The following is a 14431-nucleotide window of genomic DNA, read 5'->3' as shown; positions in this document are numbered from 1 at the left end:
CATGTGCCTTTTACTGAGGAGTGGCTTCCGTCTGGCCACTCTATCATAAAGGCCTGATTGGTGGAGTGCTGCAGAAATAATTGACCTTCTGGAAGGTTCTCCCATCTCCAGAGGAACTCTGGAGCTCTGTCAGAGTGACCATTGGGTTCTTGGTCACCTCCCTGACCAAGGCCCTTCTCCCCCGATTGCTCAGTTTGGCCGGGTGGCCATCTTGTTGGTTCCAAACTTCTTCCATTTGAGAATGATGGAGGCCACTGTGTTCTTGGGGATCTTCAATGCTGCAGAATTGTTTTGGTACCCTTCCCCAGATCTGTGCCTCGATACAATTCCTTCAACCTCATGGCTTGGTTTTTGCTCTGACATGCACTGTCAACTGTGGGACCTTATATAGACAGGTGTGTGCCTTTCCAAATCATGTCCAATCAACTGAATTTACCACAGGTGGACTCCAATCAAGTTGTACAAACATTTCAAGGATGATCAATGGAAACAGGATGCACCTGAGCTCAATTTCGAGTCTCATAGCAAAGGGTCTGAATACTTATGTAAATAAGGTATTTCTGTATTTTTATTTTTTCTAAATTTGCACAACTTTCGCTTTGTCATTATGGGGTATTGTGTGTAGATTGATGAGGATTTTTTTTATTGAATCAATTTTAGAATAAGGCTGTAACGTAACAAAATGTGGAAAAAGGGAAAAAGCCTGAATACTTTTGTCGAACATCTCATTCCAAAATCATGGGCATTAATATGGAGTTGGTCCCCCCTTTGCTGCTATAATAATAATAATAATAATAATAATATGCCATTTAGCAGACGCTTTTATCCAAAGCGACTTACAGTCATGCGTGCATACATTTTTGTGTATGGGTGGTCCCGGGGATCGAACCCACTACCTTGGCGTTACAAGCGCCGTGCTCTACCAGCTGAGCTACAGAGGACCACATTAACAGCCACTCTTCTGGGAAGGCATGTTGGAACATTGCTGTGGGGACTTGCTTCCATTCAGCCACAAGAGTTGGGCACTGATGTTGGGCGATTAGGCCTGGCTCGCAGTCGGCGTTCCAATTCATCCCAAAGGCGTTCGATGGACCTCGCATTGTGCACGGGGCATTGTCATGCTGAAACAGGAAAGGGCCTTCCCCAAACTGTTGCCACAAAGTTGGAAGCACAGAATCGTCTAGAATGTCATTGTATGCTAGAGCGTTAAGATTTTCCATCACTGGAACTAAGGGTCCTAGCCCGAACCATGAAAAACAGCCCCAGACCATTATTTCTCCTCCACCAAACTTTACAGTTGGCACTATGCATTCTGGCAGGTAGCGTTCTCCTGGCATCCGCCAAACCCAGATCCGTCCGTCGGACTGCCAGATTCATCACTCCAGAGAACGCATTTTCACTGCAGAGTCCAATGGCGGCAAGCTTTACACCACTCCAGCCGACGCTTGGCATTGCGTATGGTGATCTTAGGCTTGTGTGCGGCTGCTCGGCCATAGAAACCCATTTCATGAAGCTCCCGACGAACAGTTCTTGTGCTGACGTTGCTTCCAGAGGCAGTTTGGAACTCGGTAGTGAGGGTTGCAACCGAGGACTTAAAATTTTTACGCGCTACGTGCTTCAGTACTCTGCGGTCCAGTTCTGTGTGCTTGTGTGGCCTACCACTTCAGGTCTGATAATAACAACACTTACAGTTGACCAGGGCAGCTCTAGCAGGGCAGAAATTTTACAAACTGACTGGTTGGAAAGGTGGCATCCTATGACAGTGCCACGTTGAAAGTCACTGAGTTCTTCAGTAAGGCCATTCTACTGCCAATGTTTGTCTATGGAGATTGCATGGCTGTGTGCTCGATTTTATACACCTGTCAGCAAATAGCCGAATCCACTAATTTGAAGTGGATTCGGGGACAGAGGAAGGGGTAGTCATTCACAAATCATGTCAACCCATATTATTTAACTTATTATGTGATTTGGTAAGCCAAAGTTTACATTGACAAAAAAAATGTGTGTGTGAAGACAGGCAGGATCCACAGAGCGGACAACAAAAAAACTCACTTATCCCCTGCCTCATCCCATCCCATCTCTCTCTTGTTATTTCGTTTCTCCCACTCCTTTCTCCTCCCCTCACCTACTCTCCTCCATCACTCTCTCTGTAACCCAGGACTCCTAAGTAACACAATTACTGCCAGTCAACGATTTACAGCTGCAAAGCCAGCAGATAGCTGTCCACACACTCACACACACAAAGGTTATTATAGTTTTGTGTTTGTATATTCGTTTTTAATTCTATTCATTTTCTATTTTTACTTGAAATTCAGTTTAGTTTCAGTTACTTTTCCGACTTGATTTACTAGTATTTATTCCGTTTTAGTTTGATAAAAACATTTATATTAGTTTTTTATATTATTTAGTTTCGGTTTTAGTGTTAGGGACAGAAAGTAAAAACAAATATTCAAAGGATGTTTAGGTTGTATTTCTTCCCTGTTAGCTAGTGATAGGTAGTAGTCTCTGAAATCCCAGACTGGGATTCTCTTGGACATAAAAAAAGTACATAATAATTAATCAGACAGACAACTCTCCCAACAAATCACAAGTTTGGGTAGGTGGGCCAAGCCTGAAAAATCAAAACGCGCATTCGAGAAGATCACTTTTTTCAAGTCGGTGGCCATCTTGGTCGCCGCCTTCCAAAGTCTGTTGCATTATGGGGATAAAAAATGTTGACGACTGCATTAACTTTAAAAAAAACATGTGATCAAAGGTCATGAAGTTTTGACTGCAGTCGACTGCAAGTTTCTGCAGTTTCTCTTCACCAACTTCATCCTGCAGCCATCACCTGCATTGTGGGCGGCTCTATTGTCAACCAATCATTAAGGTGTTTTTGTTTGACTCACGTGAACTTGACCAAAGACTTGACTGAAACAGAACCAACACTGCGCGATTCTTGTATACAGTGGACAAATGAATGTGATATTTGAGGCCCTCTAACCAATTAATAGTACAGTGTACAATAGTACACTTTTTAATTTTTTTTTATAGTACAATATATTTACAGTTTGTGAGTGTGCGATATGGGGGTTGGAAACATGTTTATTTCGACATTACAAAAAAAACTGGTATAAATGATGGCAACACTGCATTTGGAAAACCAGTGTGGATCTGACTTTCGGCTGTTGCAGATGCACGTCCCCCAACTTCACTCCTCGACTTTCGTCTGCAGTCGGTTGCGTCAGTCTTACCACTCAAACGAGCAGATTCTCTTTCTGTAGCCTATATGCAGACATCTCAGAATATCGTGATGCGACTGTAGATGATACAAACTACCCCTTGCGAAATGCACTCATTAGAAATAACCTCTGCGTTCTCCATCTCGCTAGCTAGCTACTACGGTGTGTACGGCAGGGATGTTGCTGCTAAGGCAACAAGCAGACAAGGCCGTGACTATAAAATGTATGCCAAACAAAAACCATAGATTTCAAAGTTTTAAAAAACATACAACTCTATGCACAATGACTACTGCGAACAATTTACACAGTAAATAATAATAAAAAAATACATTTACTGGAAAAACTGTGCAGATGCAAACGCTGTACCGGCACTGTTCTTCCTGTAAATGTGTTTTTGTAAAATGTTCTGTGGAAATTGTTAAAAGTAGTCCTTGTGCATTGAGTTATATGGTTTGTTAAACTTTAAAATCAATGGTTTTTGTTTGGTATACATTTTTAAGTGAAAAATCTGAGTCTCAGCGTAATTCCATTACTATGGAATTGCCCTAATACACAGGGAACACTAAAACACCCAACCATAAACACACTAACAGACATGTAGACAAATCAATTATGAGCACCTTCTCTACAAACCAACAGCTAACACAATGAGGGAATCTTGTATTTCACCTCAACCCCTCCAACTCCACAACCCAACCCTAACCCTACCCCGCCCTGCCACGCTCTGCCCCGCTGTGTGACTTTAACTGGGTGACTGCTGTGACTGCAGCCCCTCGGTTCAGAGAGGGGAGCATGCCCCCTGCTTCACCCCAGCCCTGCCCTTACCGCCCTCCTACCGCCCCCCAACAGACACACCAGGCCTCAGAGGGCAGGGGCAGGGAGGAGGGAGCCACACAACCAGAGGCCTTCCCATTCACGTCAATTTAGTCTTATTTATTTCTGCAGGATAAGGGCCCCTTTGAGATTAGAGAGATCCCAGGTCTGATAAGGGGGCCATCCCAATTAAGTTACCCCCGCGGGCCACCATTAAACCCTAGGCCATCGACACGTCACCGCCACGGAGGGCAGCGGGAGGAGGAGGGACATAGGAGGAGAGAGAGAAGGGGGTGGAAAGTAGACACGCACACACACACACACAGAGAACACACAGTGCATCCTCCCATCACGCACCTCCAACATGAGCATGCATCATACATGAACACACAAATAGCTCCTCAAACAAACAGACACACAAAACAGGCAGATAGTTTTACACAGACAGGGCAAAATAGATTGGACACACAAACTAACCCTTTAAACATTTGATACTGTAAGAGCCATCTCAGTTTCCTGTGCTGTACACTCCAGAATGTATTTTTCTATTATCCTGTTTTTCCCCCTCAGCCCAGAAGGGGAGCAAAGGATGGGTTGTGACTGAGCCATGGGTTATGTACATTAGGGCATCCAACGGAAAACGTTAAGAAGCGTTTTTGCAACAGAAAACAAAAAATGAATGTTTCTTATTAGACAACTCCAGGTAGTCCCTCCTTGATTCAGTCCGTTTTCTTATGTTTGGTGCTTAATGAACATGGCCCTGTAGTGTGGGGCTGCTGCTGGACACAGCTCTGACTGGGACAGACGCTCATGTGACCCTATGGGGAAAGATTTGCTCTATTGCTGGTAATTGCACATGATGCCAAACACAGAAACCTCATTGATGTCCATCTGTCTCCTGTTTCCACGGACATACGACATCTCGTTTGACCGTCTTAAATACCCTTCTGACTGACTCCTACTACAGTAGCCCTCACCTCCTACTCTTAATACCTGACCTGAGAACAGCTAAACTGAGGCCGAATCAAGTGTCTCAGAGTAGGAGTGCTGATTTAGGATCAGTTTTGCCTTTTGAATCACAGTGGATACAATTAAATGGACATGGGGGACTTGATCCTAGATCCGCACTCTGAGACGCTTGATACATACGGCCCCAGGAGATTGAAAAAGCTTGCTCATTTCTATGGCCAAATACTATAACTCAAGTCTTTGTATAAACAGAACACTGCACTTTTTTCTGTCCCTCTTTCTCTCTATCCTCCCGTCCCTCTCTAGTTAAGGTTACAGAATGCAGCTGACAGACAGCGTGCTGAGAAGAGCATGGCCACAGAGCAGCAACAGTTGATCAAACTGCACTTAGCAGTCAGGCCTCTCTAAGAGCAGGAGTAGCAGGTGAGAGAGAGAGAGAGAGAGAGAGAGAGAGAGAGAGAGAGAGAGAGAGAGAGAGAGAGAGAGAGAGAGAGAGAGAGAGAGAGAGAGAGAGAGAGAGAGAGAGAGAGAGAGAGAGAGAGAGAGAGAGAGAGAGAGAGGGCCCTCTGCCAGTGGAGGAAAGAGAAAAGCGTTAATACCTATTAATAGGAGCTGCCGAGACGCTGGTGTCAACTCCATGTGATGGCTAAGCTGTGCTGCTTCCTCTAAGCAACACACACTATTTTCTCTTCCTCTCTTTCTCTCTCCGTCCCTCTCTGTTTTTCTCTCTCTTTATCGCTGCCTCATTCTCGCTATTCCTAATGCTGTGTCTGTCCCATTTTTCCTCTCTCTCATTGTCCGTTGGTTTTTCAATGTGCTGCTACTGTGCTACACCTCTGTCTTGCTGTCTCCGCCCACTCTCTCTTAATAAGATCACACCTTGACACTTTTCATACTATCGTGCCGACCTGAATCCTACTGTGCTGGCTCATAATTTTTTTCCAGGCCTATGGTCCCAGCAACTATGGTGGATGCGGAAACAGGCCAGCACAGTTTGTCTCGGTTCGGGCCAGGAGTGTGAAAAGGCCACCTGTGTTTCCTTCACTAAAACCTCACTGAACCCTTCATCTCCCCATCGTTCCCCTGAGCGTTGATTCACATGATCTTATCCTCCGTTGTTACCATGCTAAAGGTTGCTAAAGGTCACATTGCTTACAGAGTGCCTGCTAGAGGAGCCTTTTCTGTCTTTGATTTGCCATCTAACGGCTGGTTGCTTCTCCTAAAAACATTAGTCTGAAGTCTATTTTATACGCTAGAGTGATGCCATCCTTCAGAGCAGTTTAATAAAATCCTACCAAAGATGATCCACACTATCCAGACATATATGCCAACACAGGAAAGTGAGGGAGCAGTACTACATGGCTGCCTGTTGCACAAACATATAATACCTGTATGTGAGGGAATTACACACACTTACACACACTTTCGTCTGTCATAAACACACACTCTAGTCTGTTGTGCGCACATGCACGAACGCATGTACACACGTACATATGTACACACACGCATGCACACGCACTTGCACACATACAGGCTGGGAGCGGGGCCAGTGTGTGTGGCGTCTTCCTCCAGGTTTCTCCAGGCCTCAGGCAGCTTTCCAGAGCTCTGGCCTCATTCATCCACACACTGCATACTATGCCATGACTCTACTGGCACTTAGAACACATTTACAATCTGCTCACTCAGGAATCTCACGTATAACCACACACACAAACGCCCCCGCACACACACACACACACACACACACACACACACATGCAGTCACACACAACAAATATAACAACCTACCCAGCTAAAAACACACATTCACCCCCCCCCCCCTTCCACAAACACACAGACACCCACACACACACACTAACAGTCCAACCTCCAATAGAAAACAAGCAGTCAAAGCTCATGCATCCCAACAGAACCCTGAAGGGAGCAAGACTGTGTTCCCATCATCACTATTGATCTATCTCTCCAGCATTAAACCTACGTTACACTCCACTTGTCGTGACCCACTGAAATAGAGTAGCAATAAAATAACAGCAGGTCTGGGTGAGAGCAGACTGCGTCTCACAGTCAGTCAGTCAAAATATGACCCTGCTGCCTCAAGACAAAAAGCAGACTAACTGCTACTGTCTTAGCTTCTGCCAAGACGCTGCTATGAGTGGGGTTGACTCTGTGTTTAGCTGAGAGCGGAATAACAGCTCCTTCAAAAAATGTCTGTATCCGGCCAGCACAAATTAGCCTACTATCGGAGTTCAGTAAGTCAACAAGTCATTTGACCGTCTGTCTGCCTGTAGCCAGAAGCTGGGTATATTTAAGGCATGTATTGTATACTATCTTTCCACAGAGAAACTTTAAACAGTGGCCATTTACAAATGGTCCGAAAGCAATCAGAGAGAGCCTTGACCCTGTTTGGAACGGAAGTAACAGACTCTGCACTTGTCTAGCAGCCTGTCCCCTATAGCTGACCAGACTCTCTATTGAATCCTTTCAGACAACCTCAATGAAGTCAGCTCAGAGGAAGAGAAGGAGATGTGGTGAGAGAGAGAGAGAGAGAGAGAGAGAGAGAGAGAGAGAGAGAGAGAGAGAGAGAGAGAGAGAGAGAGAGAGAGAGAGAGAGAGAGAGAGAGAGAGAGAGAGAGAGAGAGAGAGAGAGAGAGAAGAAAGAAAGAAAGAAAGAAAGAAAGAAAGAAAGAAAGAAGAGGAGAGAGAGGGGATAGAAAGAAATAGGAAGGGGGGAGGGGGAGGGAGAGAGAGAAAGCGGAAAGAGAGAGAGGGACAGTTTCAGAATAGCCTGTTCAAATCTAGGACAGACGCATTATCAAGAGGGGAGCAGACAGGAGTGCAATCTTTTCATGTGACTCAGATGCAGAGGCATGTAAATAAGCAACAGCAAACAGGTGCATTAGACAAGCTCAGCAGGTGAATGGGTGACTTTGAAATGTGTACTCATCTCTGTAAATCCATGATCTTGATGCATGATCTTTAGTTGTCCTGTCCCTGTCTGAACCTGGATCTATATAAACTGGCATTGAGGTTACATTGTCATTTATAGTCACAGATGTCTATCTTTTCAGGCCACTATACCCCCCTCAACTTTCAATATAAAAAAGTATTAGAAGAACATTGAAAGAATAGGCTGCAAAATTCACAAATGCAATTTTAGAATGACTTTCTAACCCTAGGCACAGGGGTGAAATGGAATTAGTTATTCCATTTTTGTCAGCTGTATCCTTGTCTGCATCACATATTTTCATGTTCATCATTGAAGGGCTATAGGAAATTGCGCATGAACAGAATTGAATTGATTTGAGACATAAATGGATAAGATGGTGTAAATATTGGGAACTGGCAAACCTACTCTATGCCAGTAATGAAATATCTCATCCGAATGTGTTTTTTAAATAATTGTATAATTTATTTTTCATTAGCCCCCCTCCGCTGGCCATGTGAGCTACAAACGCGCGCGCACGGGCTAGCGGTGGGATGGGCATCTATATATCCCTTCTCTCTCTACCCGGTCTCTTCAGCAGCACGACAACCATCAAAACGCAATCGGTCAAACCAATATGGCTTGGACGCCTGCCCTCACGTGTGCAAGCAAACACACACATACTTGACTATCATGCCATGAGGTGTCTCTGGATATTGGCTATTAGCCTCATTTTTCGTTGCTGCAAAAATCATTGTCAGGGCGATGCTATTTGCGCAAACCGCGTAGTAGCCTAATATAGAAGCGCTGCGCGCATGGTGGCACTGCCCGGCCCATGACAGTAGGGACGCGAATGAATGAGTGCCATCATAAGGTAAGAACGGACTATTGGGGTGGATCAAAGGTCCAGGGAAAGTTGTGGTAGAGCAGCGGCAGCGTGCGAGGACTCAATACACACATTTACATAGGCAAATATGGGCATCATCATAGACCGCACACACATTTACGCGCACAGTAATGAAAGAGGAACATTTACTAACCGTCGCCTTGATGGGGACGTACAGGACAGGTCTGTCAGCGGCTCCATTCTTGTTCAGGTCCCCTTGAATGGTCCCGACCTGGAACCCTTTGGACTTCACCCAGAATTTGAATTTGGCGTTGATGTGGTTGCTCTCGATGTAGACGGCATCCGAGTCGTCGGTGTGTAAAAGGGTCTGGATAATCTTATTGTATTTTCGCCGGGTGACTGTCTTTGTTTTACCCGAGTCCCCGTAAGTACGGAGACACCAGTCCTGAAATTCGCCGAACATCTCTCCTTCCAACACAACCGGGTTTCTGCTCATTTTGGGTAAATTCAAGCTGGGTTTTTTCGTTGACATGGTTTCTCTCTGATGTCCCTTTAAATAGGAGGACGGGTCTCAAAAATATCTCTAAACACTAATAATACACTATCTTATTCGATGTATGTTTCAATTAACCGTTAAATGTAGAAAGGGATCAATATATGAGTTAAATTGATATTCCTGCGAACAATGAGGAAGGATTCCAGGCTATGAAGATTGGTGTGCTCTCACACCTGTTAGCATAAACCGTTCGCCTCCTGTCCCAAAGGGTAATAACAAATGTCAGTAGCTCATATCCTGCTCTGAGGAACTGAAAGAGGGGCCGTCCTAAGAAACGGGTATCTCCCACCTGTGTGTCAATGGTCTCCAAGCTAATAAAGATTCGCCGTTTGAATATCACACTTTTACTGTCCCGGAGTAGACAATAAAACGTGGTAGCCTATTTTACGATAAATAAGGCTATATAATAAGACAGAGTGCATATCTGGCACAGGTCCGCTACTAATTAGAAGGATAGATAGCAGCCCGTGCTATCGTGATACCCACCTCCTCCCAACTCCACCTGATACCTATTCCACCTGTTTGAATCGAACTTGAATGCCGCCGTCCCGAACCATCTCCTGTAAGGCAAATCAAAGCGCATCGATGTCTCTCGTTTCTCTCCTGGATAAAGCGTTAAATTGATAAAGGATACATTTATGCGAATAGTAGGTATTATGGACAGGCTCTTGATCTTCTCCACTAGATATCACACACACACGAACCCTGTAGCGTCGATGGGACATGGGTGCGCGGTATGGCTCGCTAAAATCCAGGAAGTGCAGTCCCAGTAGCTGAAACGCACACAAAGCGGAGCTGCGCGACCGTCCCATGCGGGACTAAATAGAGCTCTTGGCACTGTTTCTTTCATTTGATGGACAATTGGACATGAAGAATTAATGTGTGTGTTTTCCCCCCACGTTTTCTTTGACCCATTGTAACGAAAACCGATTTCGGATGAAATGCAGGGTTTTGAGCCAGCACATGATTGGTAGGCTACATTGTAAATTATGAGCTATAATTTGAATCAAATTTGAATTCATATTTTATATTTTCACTACCCAGATTGTCATAACTGGATAACCTATTGAATTGGTATAATGATAATACAAAATACTATATATAATGGAATTAAGTAAACCTATGAATTAATTGATTAATAATAATACAAATAATAATTATAGGCATAGTCCTCACATATTTTATGTTTATTTGATATGAAAGATATAGAGAGGGGAGAGTTTGTTGAAATAGCAGTGCCGGATTCGAACCCACGCTGCAGCTATAATTGTTCTGGAGGCAGCGTCTTTTAGACAGCCAAACCATCCTAGGCCACAATATTCTGCTTAGAGTGACTTGACGCCACCTGATCTTTGTTTGTTTTAGAAAAAATGTCAGTTTAACTGTTTAGTTTTCTCTCAACAGTCAGTGGCTTTTGTGGCTCCATACAATCTTGTAGTCATTGAAGCAAAGCACAAAAACAATTCTGCTAAAAACACTTTCACAGAGCCCACACACATCCAATATACCCAATTTGACTCAAGAGTCCATAAATGCAATATTTTACCTATTCCTATTCTTCATTCACCAGGCCATGCATATTATTTTGTAGGCTACATACTGAACATGTCAGCTGTATAGTATATCATATAGTGATGGATAAAAACAAAAGTCTACATTCTCAGTTTACCTAAATAGGATACCTTACCCTAAAATACTTCCAGACTGTTATTAATATTGATAATAGCTCATAACATCCAATAGATTAGATGAACAGCCTACTTTGGCAACACAATACGTAAAACATAAGATCCCATTACAGCCCAATCACAAACCACCCAACATAATGTTGGATCAATGGCATTTTATGACCTAGTATATTGACCCACTATTTCTGCTCCCCCAGGTTAAATACAGCACAGAACATACAAGGTGCATTTTCCAAAATGAGAACCCTACACTCTTAGAAAAAAAGGTGCTATCTAGAACCTAAAAGGGTTTTTCAGCTGTCCCCATGGGAGAACCCTTTGAATAACCCTTTTTGGTTCCAGGTAGAACATTTTGATTCCAGGTAGAACCCCTTTGGGTTCCATGTAAAACCCTTTACAGAGAGTTTTACATGGAACCCAAAAGGGTTCTACCTGGAATCATAAAGGTTCTACCTGGAACCAAAAAGGGGGTTCTCCTATGGGGACAGTCGAAGAACCCTTCTGGAACCCTTTTTTATAAGAGTGTATAGCTCTTGCTGTAAGCCCCATACCATACTACATGTCATTCCCCAGATAGTAAAGGAAACATTGTATTTCATATATCAGTGTATGTATCCTAGCTGTATTAGGAGAAAGAGAACAATCTGGGGAAATCCCTATACTACTTATACCAGCACTACATGGTTAATTCACGACTTGATCCAACAGCCTCTAATGCTGTGTCAAAGGCTGTATGCTTTGGAACCACACCAGTGGAGGCAATGTTTTTGGGTTGGGCGTAACCTTGAGTTGGTACAGACAGGAGCATGGACACTGTGTGCCCAAAAGGCTATGTTTGTGTCAAATGAAGGGGCCCAGTCTGGGTGTATAAGCCCTGGGACAGGACATCCCAAACCCCCTCACACACTTAAACTGGCATTCTGTTTGAGAAAGCCTTTTTTTTGTGTGTGTGTATTGTTAGTGGTGGGCTGCATATTGAGATTGTTCAGAGAATGTTGCCCTTGAATTTGATAGACAATATAGACTACTGTAACCATTGGAGCTCACCATCAATGAAAGATACCAAATATGTGTCACACATGTCCTAATTTCTCGGGTACACCAAAATACATCACAACTTTATTACAGTTTATCTCAAAAGAATGTCTGTCAGTTACCTTGTCCTTTGGCCAATCAACTGTCTAAGTTGAAGTTCCGTTATTAAGAGCTTATCTACAGAACATCACAGCTTGTGTTGAAGTAAAAGTCATGCTTATTGCTCAATCACTGACCCTAGCAGCCAGTAGATCAGAGAGGACTAGAGTCCCGCCCATGTAGCCTGTAGAGCGGAAGGCTGGGATGCTACAATGGGTTGCTTTGAAATACCATTTAAATTACTGCCTCTCCTCCCTAATCTCTCTCCTCTGTATATCCAACTGTCTCAATAAATTAGAATACGTAAGGGGAATGGGATTTTAAAAGAATAATAAAAAAAGACCATCTAAATTAGTTCTATGGTTTGTGCATGAGAGGGGGGCATAGGGCACACAACAACGTAGCCTACATCTGGCAGTTCTCTGCAAGGCATTGCAGCACTGTGCTTGGATACCTGTGTCTATGTGTGCCTGTACAGTCAGTGCATACACATGTGCCTGATGTTGCCACAGTGGTCTCATTGTCTCTGCGTAGTTCCAACCCTCTCTCACCGCTGCTTGTGGGCCGTTGGGGTGACACCTGTTTCTGTGAAAAACAAGGCCCAACCAGGCCTCCTGAGCCCCACCATAGAATCATGGAGGAAACGGAATACAGCAGGGCAGGGGCTCCCAACAACAACAATCAAGATAGGCTACACTCAAAGCTAACGTTGCATTGACGTTACATTGACAGTCAACCATGTTTTTGGTGTGTTTTTTGGCTCATCTCTGCATGAGTGAGAGCCCCTGCCCCAGAGGAAGAAAGCAACGGAGGGGATGGAAATAGAATAGACCTCCACCATGGGAAGTGAAAGTGTATTACAAAACGTACCCGTCTTTCTCCTCCCTCATCGGCCTCCTTTTCCCCTTTTTTGTCTCGGGGCTCCTGGAACTGAGCGACCGACCGGTTTGTGAGAAAAATAGTTAGTCATGTGCGGTTAACCCTTCATTCCTGTTTCTGTGAAAGGTCTGATGAAATCATAACCGCTGGCTGGGGCCCGGGGCAGCTCTCAACTTTATGGGGCTGTCCTGACTGAGTTGGCTTGTTTTGGTTCTGTTACACTGAGCCAGTGAGGAGTGATTATCTGATACTGTCATTCAAACGTACAATATCTGTCTATTCTCTCACAGGTCAGATCTGTAGTAAAATAAACTTGTACGAAAGGACTGCACATTTTAGTTTTTTCCCTAGCACCAACACACTTAAAGGCCCAGGTCAGTCAAAATTACATTTTTCCTGTGTTATATGTCATGTATTGTAAGTGTGAGAAAAAAAAATCGGTGTTATTTCTTGATAGTTGCTGGTAGAAAATACAATCTACATAGGACCTTCTAATCAGCAGGTTTGCATGGGTGGGAGTTTCATGGGCGTCTTTCCATTGTGACATCAAAATGCTGTAAATTGGTTAATAGACCATTAAAAAAAGAGAGTTCCAAAAATCTCTGACAATAACAGGGAGTTTTCAGTTTTCCCCTCCCCACTCAGACCACTCCCAGACCAGACTCCTAGCAAAATTCTTGCTTGAGAAATAGTTTTTTTGCTAAAAAGCTACTTTCGTCCATTTTAAAATACATTTATTACAGTAAAGTATTTAATTGTTACCCAGAAATGATTTGATATTGATATAAAAACGGCTGCATTGGGCCTTTAATTGAACTAATCAACTCATAATCAAGCCTTTGATTAGAGTCAGGTGTGTTAGTGCTAGGGCAAAAATAGAAATGCGCACCTCTTTGGCTGCATTTACACAGGCAGCCCAATTCTGATATTTTTTCCACTAATTGGTCTTTTGACCAATCACATCAGATCTTTTTCAGAGCTTATCTGACTGGTTAAAAGACGAATTTGTGAAAGAAAAATAAATCTGAATTGGGCTGCCTGTATAAAGCAGCCTTTGGATCCCCAGGACCAGGATTGGGAAACACTGGAGTGTTGTAGCGTGTAATTGCATTTACATTGATGTACAGAAACTTCCCACTGGGCACAAACTGGTTGAATCAACGTTGTTTCAACGTAATTTGTCAACATATTGTGACGTGGAATCTACATAGATAATGAAAAAATTTATCAACTGTTGTTTTGAGGGTGAAATTTCAACCACAGGATTACGTCATCATTGTAACCCATTTTCAACATAGACAAACCTTGTATAAAATATGTTGAATTTGTACCTTTGAAACAATGTCAGATCTTCAACTTTATATCCACTACCAGAAAAATAAACTGTAGGCTGGATAGCAC

At 43.5% G+C, this 14431-nt stretch overlaps 1 protein-coding gene across 1 annotated transcript in view; it reads right to left on the bottom strand.

The window, feature by feature from the left end:
* The window catches only part of LOC311150416 (nucleolar protein 4-like), a gene marked incomplete at both ends in the record, with an annotated part of 171365 nt that extends 162060 nt beyond the window's left edge, over positions 1-9305 (bottom strand). The window contains one exon of the mRNA XM_084187887.1: positions 8967-9305. Coding sequence (XP_084044013.1) covers positions 8967-9305 — 339 coding nt within the window. The remainder of the gene's footprint in view (positions 1-8966) is intronic.
* Between the last annotated feature and the right edge of the window lie 5126 nt (positions 9306-14431).

Source organism: Coregonus lavaretus (assembly GCF_964263955.1).
Source record: "Coregonus lavaretus genome assembly, chromosome: 22".
In the NCBI taxonomy this organism is placed as follows: domain Eukaryota; kingdom Metazoa; phylum Chordata; class Actinopteri; order Salmoniformes; family Salmonidae; genus Coregonus; species Coregonus lavaretus.
The sequence above is the reverse complement of the archived record's forward strand: the minus strand, read 5'-3'. Positions and strand labels throughout refer to the sequence as shown.